Source organism: Diceros bicornis, chromosome 37 (genome assembly GCF_020826845.1).
Source record: "Diceros bicornis minor isolate mBicDic1 chromosome 37, mDicBic1.mat.cur, whole genome shotgun sequence".
Classification (NCBI taxonomy): Eukaryota; Metazoa; Chordata; class Mammalia; order Perissodactyla; family Rhinocerotidae; genus Diceros; species Diceros bicornis.
The window spans coordinates 6,815,286-6,828,883 of NC_080776.1; the positions used below are offsets into that span (position 1 = coordinate 6,815,286).

Genomic DNA, 13,598 nt, shown 5'->3' on the forward strand with positions numbered 1-13,598 from the left:
CATAGAAAAAGGGGAGTAAATGTGAGAAGTTCATCAATGAAGAAATGAAACCAAACTGACAAAGACAAAAAAAACAACTATCAATCAGTAATTTTTTAATCTTTTACAGTGGTTGACTCATCCATGAAGAAAAGAAACCAAAAAAAAAAAAAAACTGTCAATGAGTTATTTATTTATCTTTTAAGACAAAATCCTCTTATGGCCAATTAGTTGTATGGCAAAAACACTTGCAGCAAAGATGTATACAGTAAAAACACTATGTTACTGAACCAGGTTGGTTTTGCCCGCCCCATGATTATGCCAATCATGGAGATGATGAGTTTGCAAAGAGGAAGGATTTAATCACAAGGCGGCCAAGTGAGGAGGCAGGAGAATCAACCTCTGATTCACCTCCTCGAAAATGAGGGCTCCGGGATATTTATGAGATACAGGGGCTGGGCGGTCTGAAGTGTAGGAATAGATGATTGGAGATCGGAGAAGTGAGGTAATTGATGATCTGCGGAACCATAGTCAAGCTTCATGCCTCTTCGTAGGACGCATGTTCACAAAATGGTGGCATAGGCATGATCTGAGGGTGGGGTTTTTAGCCCCCTGACATCAGGGGTTCACCTATCGGGCACCCGTGCAGGCCCAGTTGGTGGGTTGGTGGTCTCGATTGGCCTGAACTGGACAGATGGTCAATTCCTAATTCCTGGAAAACAACTCAGACATCTGTTACCATGGTGACCCAGGCACCAGGGATGTTATCTAAGGAACCTAGTGGGATTGGGCCATATATTGCCTAAGCAGCAAAGCTAACCATGGGCGGATAAACAGCTAAAGGCTACAATTAATAACTGCCAAAAGACACTTTAGTTACTAGCTACCTAATCATTAATGGCTAACGGTCTACCAGTTTCAAGCACCTTATTTGTTCCAGTCACTGGGCTATCACAAAGGTGATTAAGACCCAGTACCTGCCACCCAGTGGGGAGACAGATAAGAAAATTAGCAGCTAGAGCACAAAGGAGATACTGGATGAGAGGGCAATGGAGGAGAGCTACCTGGTGAGAAGGTAGCTCAGCCTTGGGGAGGAAAGTCATTCCACTGGGCTCAAGATGTCCCCAAATTTTAGAAGCATTGAAATGAGAAAAAAAATGTGTGTTTTGTCGTTTGAAGAAATATGACCTAGAGTCCGTCCTGGTAGATGGTAATACCAAAGATGCATAATTTTAAGACATGGGATTTGCTTCAGATTGAGTGGCATTTAGCGCCTAGTTAGATTTTTGTTCATTTCTTTTTTTCCCCCTTGCCAGGCCAGTCCACTAGACATTGGGACCATGTAATACAAATGAGAGGGAAAGAAGCTGTATTATTGAGAATAAAGAAAAACCAAAGAGTGTGCATGTGGCCTTGAAAGAAACGAAGTACCCAGAGATCACTGAAGGAAAATGAGGATTTGGGAATTGGAGACAGAAGTAATAAGCCAGCAACCTGGCATTACTGGAAAGTGACCAGTCTCTAGGAGTCTGGGGTCGCAGAATTGTGACTAGAATCTAGCAATTCTCAATTATAAATACAGTTATTTGGAAATTAGGAAATTTGTCTGGAAAATAGTTCAGGAAATTTACATAGCAATAGAAGCTGCCACTGTAGTCATTAAAAAAAGATATTTTCACAGTATAATTGCCAAAGATATTATATAACAACACAGCTATGCCTTCTCCACCAAGTTTAAAACTGGGTTTGTTAAAAGTGCATGAGAGTGTTCTGGCTAATAAATGAAGAAATGAGAGAAATAAAATATCATCATTTAGTAACCCCTAATGAATTAATGGGTCTAGCCAGTGGTCATCAATGGCTAGTAATTTCACAGCAAGTTAAGTTACCATTAAGTGCCTTCTGATGGAAGTACAAAACACCATCTATAAGGCTGTCTTGCCAAAACAACCAACCAACCAAAAAAATTCCAGCCTGAATCTGATCAAGCCTCTGTATTTAGCTACCAACTTATAGGAACTATATGGTTCAGAGGAATGCACTGTGGGGAGGCAATCAATAAGATCTAGGCTATGAGAATCTGCAAGATAAATGACCTACTTTCTTTAACAAATCAATTGTAAGAAAAAAATTGGAGGGCGAACATATAGACCTGTGCTGTCCAATATAGTAGCCAGTAACCACATGTGGCTATATAGAGTTAAATTGGTTAGAGTTCAATAAAATTAGAAATGCATTTCCTCAGTTGCACTAGTCTCATTGCAGGTGTAGTATCAGAAAGTTCTATTGGACAGCGCTAATACAGACAAAGAGATGTGGAATTTGTTTGCATTGCATAGACCTTATTTGGATCCTAATTTAAGAAAATAGACTTTACAATGTTAAACAAATAGAGAGATTTGGACTGACTGGGTATTTGATGATACTAAAGAATGGTTAAAAAAAGTTAGGTGTGATTACGATATTGTGATTTTGTTTTTTAAAAAGAGTGTCCTTATAGGTAAGAGGTACGTACTGAAATAGTTACAGATGAAATGAAATGCTGTCTTACAATTGCATTTAAATAAATTGGCTATGACTATTTTGATTATTGTTGAAACTGGGTGATAGGTACAGGGAGGTTCATTAAAACAGTTCTCTTTGCTTTTGTATAGGTTGCTGCTTTCCATAATAAAATGGTTCCCATTTATATATGTTTGAAACTTTCCATAATAACACTTTTTTTTAAGCCATAGGCAGCTAGTTGCCTAATAAGACTAGCTGGATATTTGCTAATTTGCACGTCTTTAGCAGCAACACTCAAAGCATTTCTCTCTTCTTAATGGCTCAATACACCAAGAACACAGGCAGTCAGTGTCCTCTTTAAAAGATGTTATATAGACTCTCCTCTTTCCCCACCTCTCTTTACCTGGAGAACAAAAAGAGGAGAAGTGTTAAGAGTCAAAAAGTGTGCATTCTCTCCACTCGTCTCCCAGCATGTGATAAGAGAGATCCCAGGGACCTTTTGGGATCTTGGGCCAACAAAAAGTCAGGAGACAGGTGTCCTTTATAGAATACCAGGGTAGGCGTGGTTGGTGAAGTTGTGCCATCTTTGGGTGGCTTACTCAAAGTTGCATTCCTCCATTTGAGTATAGTTGTAACGTATGATTCGGTAGGCAGATGCCTAGAGTACTGGTCCCAGCCATCTGAATCTCCATCTATGGTGGGAGTAAGAATGGGGGTTCTTAATTCCCATTTGTCTGTAAGGCTTCCTCACCCAACTGTCTTATATTCTGCATCCCCCAGCTAGACTGATGGGTTTTGCATGATATTATGTGTTTCTGTAAATGAAAAAAATATTACTGCAACACAAATAAAATTTTATTCACAACAATGCATTCTTGCAAAAGTATTTCCGCAGCACTCCTGAAATAAAGTGTTGTGAGAACTAAGGAGAGGAGAAGGCTTCTGCTAAGTTGAAGATCACTTTCCAAACCCCTTTCCATCTCACCCTATTTGGTCCCTGTTGATGGCTTTGCTTTCCTTTCTTTCAAGAGGAACTCATCGTTGGGACATCTTTGCATAGCCCCCCATCCAGGAAGAAGTTCTGTGATGTGTGGATTGTGAGTTTGCTCAAGCAAACCGGACTCTTCACAAGGAATAACTAGACACGAGGACTAGGATGGAAGACCCGGCACCAGTGGAAGGCCAGGGCCAGTTCCCAAGCCCCCACCAGGGCTCTCTGAGGAAGGCCGTGGCTGCTGCCCTGGCCCTGGATGGGGAGTCCACAATGGGTCGCAGGAAAAAGAAGAAGAAAGAGTCTCGCCCACAATCTATCATCATCTACCGGTCAGAGAATGAGAAGCTGAATGAGGATCCCGGGGAATCAGAAGGTGGAGACCCGCCCAAAGAGGAGGAGGGAGACGATTTCCTAGACTATCCTGCGGATGATGGTAAGTCTCTCTGGGGCAACTTGCTTAAAGCCCTGGGAAGCAAACCAAATGAGGATCCTCCAGGAGACAGACAGGCATTTGCCCACTGACCTATTTCTTCTTGTTGATCCATTTCTTCACACGATGTTGCAGTCTTCATTCAACAAATTGACAATATTTATTAAGCATTTATTATGTTCTTTTCTAGGTGATATAGAGGAGATCTCTGCCCTTTTGGAAACCCTAGTGTAATGGAAGAGACCAATTTATACACATAAATTAGTAATACAAGCAGACTATGCTGATTACTTAATACTTGTAAGATAAAGAAACAATAGTTGACTTTCATAATAATCAGGAAAATACAAAAGATAACAATGACTTATAGTACTCTTTCACATGTAGGATGGCCAAAAATTGGATAAAATATGACAACATCAATGTGAAGAAATAAATATACTCTCATACACCTCAAGAGGAAATGGAATCTGCTTTAGCCACTTTGTAGAGAAATTTGTCAATATATGTTAAATTCAAAATTCAAAATATGCATACCTCACGTCCCAGAAATTCTGAGTATCTGCCCCATGAAACTTATGTGCAACTTGCCCATGTGCAAAAGGAGGCATATATAAGAATGTTTGTTGGGGCCGGCCCCGTGTCGTAGCGGTTAAGTGGCGTGCGCGCCACTGCTGGCGGCCAGGGTTCGGATCCCAGGTGCGCACTGATGCACCGCTTGTCAAGCCATGCTGTGGTGGCGTCCCATATAAAAGTGGAGGAAGATGGGTGCAGATGTTAGCCCAGGGCCAGTCTTCCTCAGAAAAAAGAGGAAGATTGGCATGGATGTTAGCTCAGGGCTGATCTTCCTCACAAAAAACAAAAAGAGGATCGATTTGTGCAGATCTATAGATCTCTAAGACATACACCCACAGTGGACGAGACAATTAATGTCCCTGCTCTCATGCAGTTTGCCTTCTACTCAAGCGAAGACAGAGGGTGAACAAGTCAGCAAATAAAAGATAATTTCAGGTGGTGATATGAGTTCCAAAGACAATAAACCACAGTAATGGGAAGGTGAGCAAGTGGTGGAGGACGGGTGGGGGGAGAGATTGCCTGATCATTCAAGGCCTCTTGAGGAAGCAACGTTTGAGCTGATCTGAATGGTAGGAAGGAGCCAGCCCTGAAAAGATCTCAGGCAGGGCTTTATGAGGAGGGGAGCAGCTGGGCAAAGACCCTAAGGTGGGAGCACCATGGCCCATTTCTGGAATGGGGTTATTTCTGTGTTGAGAGTGTAAAGAACCAGGGGGAGGATGGTGGGAGGAGGTCAGAAAGATAGGCAGAGCTGGACCGTGTTGGCCTTGCAGGTCGTAGTAAAGAGTCTGGAATTTGTTGTAAGCGCAAGAGGAAGTCAATGAAGGACTTTTAAGAAAGGAGAGACATCATCTCATTTATATTTTTAAACAGTCATCTGGCTTCTCTATAAAGAATGGCTTACAAGGGTAAGAGTGGAAGCTGATGGGAAGCTGTTGTCCCACTGCAGCCACACTAGCACTAATGTAGAAGCCTGGGCTAGGGTGACAGCAGGAGAGATAACTAGAGGAGAGAGGCTGGGCTCATAATGCAATTTGCAACTTGCTGATGGATCGGAGGCAGGGAGTGAGGGAAAGAGAGGAGTCAACAGTGACTCCTGGGGTTTTGACAAGAACAACAGAGAGCATAGATGGTGGTATCATTTGTTGAGATGAGGGAGACTGTGAAACCGTTAGGGTTTGGGGGAACAGTCCAACCTTTCTATCTGGGCAATCACAGTCCCTGCCGTTATCCTGGGCCATGCTCTTTAGGTGGCTCCATTTTATCCCTCTTCCAGCCATGGGGCAAGGAGTCCAATGGGGTCCAGGGGACATGCCAACCTAAAGCCTGTACTCTCCCCAACCCCTCCACTTCTAGACTGCATTTCACACACCAAGAACCACGGACTTCCCCATTTCAGTATCTCCAACCTCACTTCCAGAGTGGCCAAGGATGGCTGTTTGGTGGTTGGTGGTGGTGGTGGTGGGGTTCGTGTGTGCGTGTGTGTGTGTGTGTGTGTGTGTGTGTACAGAGCTTGGATACGAGGGCTGGGATGTCCACAGGCATGTGAGGAGGCCTCCTCTCAGGGAAGCATAGAGATAGGAACGAGGAGGGAAGTGGGTAGGCTGCCCACAGTATAATACACACGTAGTACAATCTTCGCCACTATAAAGTGGTGTCTGTAGTAAAGTTCCTCACACCCCTCAATATCACAGAGATAGTGACAAGATTAAGGCCCAGAAAAGTGAAGAGAGAACATGGAAAACAAGTTTAATCTGTTTTATAATTTTATCAGTGTGGACTGAGAGTTCACTGCAGGAATAACAACACCAGTGGTCACCCTCCTGAGGGAGACCCATTCAGTCCATCACTGAATCACTGACTCCAGTAGCACACCAGCTGCTATAAAAGTGGACACTCGGGGGCTGGCCTCGTGGCATAGTGGTTAAGTTCGCATGCTCCACTTCAGTGGCCTGGGGCTCGTGGGTTTGGATCCTGGGCATGGACCTATGCACTGCTTGTCAAGCCATGCTGTGGCAGGCGTCCCACATATAAAATAGAGGAAGATGGGCACAGATGTTAGCTCAGGGCTAAGCTTCCTCACCTAAAAAAAAAAAAAAGGACACTCATACTCAGCCCAGCCTCTGGACAACACTGTGATGAAATGTCCACTCTTCTGATCTTGACTTTTACCTCCTTTATGCCCTGCAGGTATGTGGAATATGCCTTTGGACAGCCGCTATGTCACATTAACTGGGACCATCACGCGAGGGAAGAAGAAGGGTCACATGGTGGACATCCACGTCACGTTGACAGAGAAGGAGCTGCAGGAACTGACCAAGCCTAAAGAGTCATCAACAGAAACAACACTTGAAGGCAGAAAGGCCTGCCAGATGGCAGCAGACCGTGGGCCTCACGTGGTCCTCTGGACGCTGTTCTGCCTGCCTGTCATTTTCATCCTCTCTTTCGTGGTCTCTTTTTACTACGGCACTATCACCTGGTACAACATCTTCCTTGTGTACAATGAGGAGAGGACCTTCTGGCACAAGATCTCGTGTTGCCCCTGCCTCATTCTGTTCTATCCAGTGCTCATCATGGCCATGGCCTCTTCCCTGGGCCTCTATGCTGCTGTGGTCCAGCTCTCTTGGTCCTGGGGAGCATGGTGGCAATCTGCCCGGGACATGGAGAAGGGCTTCTGTGGCTGGCTCTGCAGCAAGCTGGGTCTGGAGGACTGTTCTCCCTACAGCATTGTGGAGCTGCTTGAATCTGACAATATCTCAGGGAGTCTCTCCAACAAGGACCCCACCCAGGAAGTAGAAACTTCCACTGTCTAAACGCCCAACAACTACTTCCTTCTCTAGTCACAGTAGCCTGTATATCGTCTTCCAATTCCAGAAGATTTTTTCTTTAAATTATCACCTCCCCCACACAGTTCATCTGGAAACTTCTAGCCCGTACTGATCTGTCTTACCATGTTGATGGTTCCAGGAGGGCAAGGAACAGCAAAGCAATTTGTGCCAAAGCAGTCCATCTGATGGACAAACTCTTCTTCATTCTCTGACCTAAAATGACCATTTATCTGGGACAGGGAGCTCAGTTGTCTATCAATTCAGGAAGTTGAAGGGGTTACTGGTGCCTGGAACCCAGGGGAGTATGTGACTAAATGTGACAGGGAGAATAAGGAGGCTCTGGGGAGACCAGTAAGATAATAGATAGGGATAGAGTGAAACATTTAGGAAGCAGGGCTACCATAGTGTATCAGAATGTAAAGATTTGTGTGTATCACTTAGATTTTGATTTAGCATATAATTAAAATCCTAAAATATCAGTGGTTTAAACAAGATAGAAGTCTCTTTCTCATATAGAAGAAGTCTGGAGGCAGACCATCAGGGGACCCAATGAAGTTACTGGGGTCCCAGGCTTCTTTTATTCCCCTACCATTAGTAGGATGTGGCTCTCATTGCCCTTATCCTCAGCACCCCAGTGCTGACTACATCTCCAGCCATCACATCCATGTTTCTGGCAGAAAAGAGGAAAGGGCAAAGAAGAGCACACCCTCCCTGTTTAAGGAGACTTCCCAGAAGTCCCACTCAACACTTCTTATATCTCATTGGCCAGACCTTAGTCACATGACCTCATAAGCATAAGAGGCTGGGAAATGTAGTCTTTGGCTGGGCAGCTGTATTCTAGGCTAAATATCGGGGTTATGCTAATTTAAAAGAAAGGGGAAGAATGGCTATTTTGGCAGGCAAGTAAGAATCTCCACCTCACAGTAAGTATTTAAACACATTCAGGTACTAAACTGTGAATATAGCTTTGTTTATTTATTTATTTAGGCCTGAATCTTACACAGAGAATTTATACATAGATACTAGCTACATATACTATGTATATGCTGTACATAGATATTAGCAACTCATGTACTTTGCAATTAAATGTCCGTAATCTCATGGGGTTTCAGGTTTTTTAGAAAGGAAGAGTGAAGGGTTGAATACAATTATATAATAGTAGTATAACTGTTTTCCTGATAGTGAAGGTGGGACTGGGTGGTGATATTCAATCTAATCTACAGATTAAAGACTGTGAATTGCATCTGTCAAACTTCCCCCCAGCAGGGATCAGTAGCCCTAAGCACAAAGAAGACAGAGTTAGCTTTCTGTTTGGCAAAATCTCACTCAGAGCCTCACTCACTCGACCTTTCTGGAGTTTAATGAACAAACACCATCGTTGCCATTCTGAGAAGCTTGTGTCTTCCTGGCCACTAGGGGGGTGTAAACCAGATGAATCCAGATTAACAGATTCTGAACTTTTTATTTTTTAATTCATTCCTGAGGGTGTCTTCCTAATTTCAAAAAAAATCAAATCCTAAGTGGTCAGGACGTTTGGGTCCTTACAAGAATAGCTTGTGCCCATTTCTCGTTCATGTCTCAGGAAGAAGCTGTTGAAAGAACTTCCGAATCAAACCAAATGGGCCAGGCACACTCTCCCACAGAAGGTCAAGGATATTTGCTTAATGTATGGTGCTGAACTCCACAGAGGAACCCCTCTCCCCCTTTGTTAAATAACTATTATTAGTTTGACAAAAAACAACAACTCTGCCCAGCATTTTTGAAGATAATCTTGGTGCTCTCTGGTGCTTTTGCAGAGACATAAACAGTTAAAGACAAAGAAAATAAAAATAAAATCTGATTAACATTTGCTCACTTTTTCTTCGAGTTTCTCCAAAATTGCTTTGAATGCTACAGTTTGCAGAGACAGGGTGAGCGTGGTGGCTGTCCTGTATATGTATAGTGATCTTAATATAGATCATTATGTCTAGACTCTTTCCATGTACTGCTAATTTATGGGGATTCCATTTAGGTGGATTGTTTCCACAGATCACATATTTACCTGAGCCTACATTGGGAAGTTGCAACCACATTTGTCACACATTTCTGGGGCTAGGGAAACCAATGGCCAAGGCCAAAAATAGTCATGATTAGGACAAGGTGAGGTGGCGATGGGGCAATAGAGGAAGGCAGGGTGAGGGTAAGGCCCAAGGGATACCTAGATGAAGTTGACATGGCCTTCACCCTAGTTGGGTTCGCCACCTAGTGGGAGAAATAGGCTTGTAAACTAAAATCATGTTAAAAGGGCTCTAAGAGAGTTATGTGAAAGCTTAGACTAGAGGAAGGAAAACTGAACCAAACAGAACTAAAGTGATCTCATCTTTGCTCTCAGCAAACACCTAGAGAACCTTAGAAGAGAAATTGGAGAGTTACGTACCATACTTGAACATCCTATTAGCTCCTAGTTTCCTGATCTTCATGGTGAATATCAAGGAGGAAGACTCTGTTTTCCAATTACTTTGCAGCCATAATATACTGAGCTGGATAAACCATCTCTGATCCAGAGCAATGATATTGATGTTTTAAAGGCATCTTGTCTATCGACATTAGAAGGCACCCTTCCTTTCAGTTCAAGTACAAGAGGAATAAAACCCCTGTTCTCCATGGTTTACAATAAAACAAGATTCTAAATCTTAAAGTTTCATTGCGCCATTTTGGGATGGCCACCCAGGGCTCAAGTTTTGCAGAGTTGCAAAAGATTAGTGGCCAACATCAAAAGTTTTCTCTTCCTCGATTAATTTAATTACTAACATAAGCCTTTTACATGGATTTTTTAATGGTATTTTAAAAGAGTACATGTTATAGAGAACACGGCACATCACTACTCACATCTTTCTGAGATGTAAACATTTACCCTTAAGATTTTTAACTAATTTTCTCAAATGCCCATATAACCATTGTTACAGATTTCTGTCAGAACATAAAGCCTGAACATTTTTATTTTGTACAATGCCCATGAATTCATCACTTATGTTGCTCACTCTCAGAGTGATTCAAACTCAAACACATTTTAGCAACTTACATTGTAATTTTAAAATAAATCAAATTCTTTTTTTTTTTTTTTGTGAGGAAGATTAGCCCTGAGCTAACATCTGTTGCCAATCCTCCTCTTTTTGCTGAGGAAAATTGGCCGTGGGCTAATATCTGTGCCCATCTTCCTTTACTTTTTTTTTTTTTTTATATGTGGGACACCTGCCACAGCATGGCTTGGTAAGCGGTGTGTAGGTCCGTGCCCAGGATCCAAACCTGCAAACCCTGGGCCACTGAAGCAAACTGTGTGAACTTAACCACTACGCCACCAGGCCAGCCCCTAAATCAAAATCTTTACTTGCCTTTATTAACTACCCTGAAGGGGATGCCTAGTCCACGCTACAGCAATAGTTTAAAATATCCCTATTGTTTCAATTCTCTCTTGCTGTGTAACACTTAAAACTTAATGGCTTAGGGGCCGGCCGGGTTGCGCAAGCGGTTAAGTGCGCATGCTCTGCTGTGGCGGCCCCTGGTTCGCCAGTTCATATCCCGGGTGCGCACCAACGCACTGCTTGTCAAGCCATGCTGTGGCGGCGTCCCATATAAAGTGGAGGAAGATGGGCATGGATGCTAGCCCAGTGCCAGTCTTCCTCAGCAAAAAGAGGAGGATTGGCAGATGTTAGCTCAGGGACGATCTTCCTCAAAAAAAAAAAAAAAACTTAATGGCTTAATATAATAACCATTTGATTTATTTGCTCACAATTCTGCAATGTGGGCAGAGCTTGGTGGAGACAACTGGTCTCTACTCAATATCTCTAATACTGGGGTAGCTCACTCAGGGCTGGAGGATTTACTGCAAAGATGGCCTCACTGGCATGGCTGCCAAATTGGTGCTGGCTGTCATCTAGGTGGGCCCCTGGGGATGTTGTGTCAGTGCTTGTATTAGTTTGCTCAGGCTGCCATAACAAAATATCAAAGACTAGGGGGCTTAAACAACAGAAATTTATTTTCTCACAGTTCTGGAGGCTGGGAGTCCGAGATTAGGGTGCCCACATGGTTGGGTTGAGCATGATGAGAGCTCTCCCCTTGGGTTGCAGACAGCAGCCTTCTTTCTCTGTATTCATCTCACCTCTTCTTTGTACAAAAGTGGGGAGTACACAAGTGCTAGCTCACAAGCTTTCTGCTGTCTCTTCTTATAATGACACTAATCCCATCATGAAGCCCCACCTTCATGACCTCATCTAACTCTAATTACCACCCAAAGGCCCCATCTCCAACTATCACCGCATTGGGGGTTAGGGCTTTAACATATGAATTTGGAGGGGGAGGAGACAAACACTCAGCCCCTAACAGTGCTCCTCCACATGGCCTCCCCATGTGGCTAGGTTGGGCTTTCATAGCATGGCAGTCTTATGGTAGTCAGTCCTTATACATGGTATCTGGCTGCCATCTGGCAAAAAGCAAATCTGCCAGGCATTCTGAAGGCTTTGGCCCAGAACTGGTCCAGTGTCACTTCTGTCACATTGTACTGGTGAAAGCAGGTCTGAAGGCCAGCCCAGATTCAACAGGAAAGGACTATAAAGGGTGTGCATGCTGGGAGGCATGGCTCACAGGGCCACCAAAATAACGGTGTCATTCTCCTTTTCTTGTCCCATCCATTTCCCCCTTATGCCACAGTGGCTCCCACGCATCGCTCTCTCTGTCCAAAATGCTCCTTCTCCCCGTCTGGCCATGACCCAGTAACCTTTGTCTTCTCTTTACATCCAATTCTGTATCACACAAATCCAAACAGATCTTGAACTGACAGGGAGAGATAGAACCAACAAAGGCAGAATCTTTTTGTTGCGGAGGAGGAAACAAGTAGGCATATACACTCTCAGATTACTAATGTTTGCCCCTTCACTCTCGATTATTGGAGGCCTTTGCCAGGGGAAACAGTGCTTCAAGTCCATCTCCATTCTCAGCACCACAGCTGCCAAGCTGCCTGGAAGTGGATGATTCTAAAGACTCCTATAAGGATGGTTGAGATGCAGACAAGCACAGGTACTAGAACCTCCTTTATCTCTCCCAGGAAACAAACTTGACCTGGAAGGTGTGTGGGTGCGACAAAGAGAGAGAGGAAGGGGGAGAGAAAAGAGACAGAAAGGAGAGAGAGGAAGAGAAAAAAGAGAAAAAGAGACTACACACAAGATAATATTATGGACATCTAAAAAAAAGGCATGTAAATTTCCTTGACTATGGTGAGTCTCCAGTAATTCTATTTACCCGTCATATAATAAATACTTAAAAAATAACATTTCAGCTTGAAAAGAACTCGAATTCGAGCTTGAAGAACCTCCTGGGCTCTGCGAGCACAGTTCGAAAATGTCTGATTCTCCTGGCTACAGCGTATTTATACCTTCGGCTCCCTCCAGGCCCCTCCCTCCTCATGGGCTCTCCACATCTTTCCAGCTTTAGTTTCTGCTTTTCCCAGGTCCAATTTTCAAAAGGGAGAGAATCTGATTGGATCTGATTTTCCAGTTTGGATAGAGGTTTGCAGACACTTTGCAGGTTGCCGGACCCTTTGTCCAATCACCTGTCAGCTTGTGGGTTATTCGGTACAGAAAATAGCTGTTTCTGTGCAAGGTGCAGCGTGGGCCTGCCTCCCTCAAAGGGGCAGGGGCTGCAGGCTGGATGGGTTCCTTTGAAAGCGGGTGGTGAGCATGTCAGGTACTGTGATTGATAGCCGGCACTTCTAGAACATCTCCCTAGCTTGTCTTCTGAATTACACCTCACCTTCTCCCTTCCAAGCTAGCGACACTCCAAACCATTGAGAGATCCTTAGCAGATGCTGTTTCATGCCTCCAGCCTTTGTACATCCCATTTCCTCTGCAAAGAAGAATGCTCTTCCCACTTTTGATTGCTGGGAAAACTCCTACGCTTCCTTCAGGAGTTGGTTCTAGAGTCATCGCACCCGTGATGCGATCCGTGATCCCCCTTTTTAGAAGAAACAGACTTTCAGAGAAGTTAAGTGACTTTCCGGATTCATACACATACTCAAGGAAATCTAACTCCAGAGCTCTAACACAGAACGCTACAGGTGTGATTCTCAATGACAGAAAACGGAAGCGACTCTTTCGGAGAACTGACTCGTATTAACATAGTTTTAGAGACTTGCGCAGCTTCAAGACCGCAAGCTCCAACCCAGGGCGGAACGCGGAGGCTCTGGGCATGCTCAGAGCGTCGGCGCACAGTCTCCCCGCCCCCTCCAGGCTCCGCGAGAGGCGGCTCTTCCTACCAC

General features: G+C 44.0%; 1 protein-coding gene across 1 annotated transcript in view; it reads left to right on the forward strand.

The window, feature by feature from the left end:
• TMEM169 (transmembrane protein 169) overlaps positions 1–9,163 on the forward strand; it is a 37,141-nt gene extending 27,978 nt beyond the window's left edge. The window contains exons 2-3 of the mRNA XM_058532956.1: positions 3,514–3,911; positions 6,672–9,163. Coding sequence (XP_058388939.1) covers positions 3,641–3,911; positions 6,672–7,294 — 894 coding nt within the window. The 5' untranslated portion in view covers positions 3,514–3,640 and the 3' untranslated portion in view covers positions 7,295–9,163. The remainder of the gene's footprint in view (positions 1–3,513; positions 3,912–6,671) is intronic.
• The last annotated feature ends 4,435 nt before the right edge of the window (positions 9,164–13,598 follow it).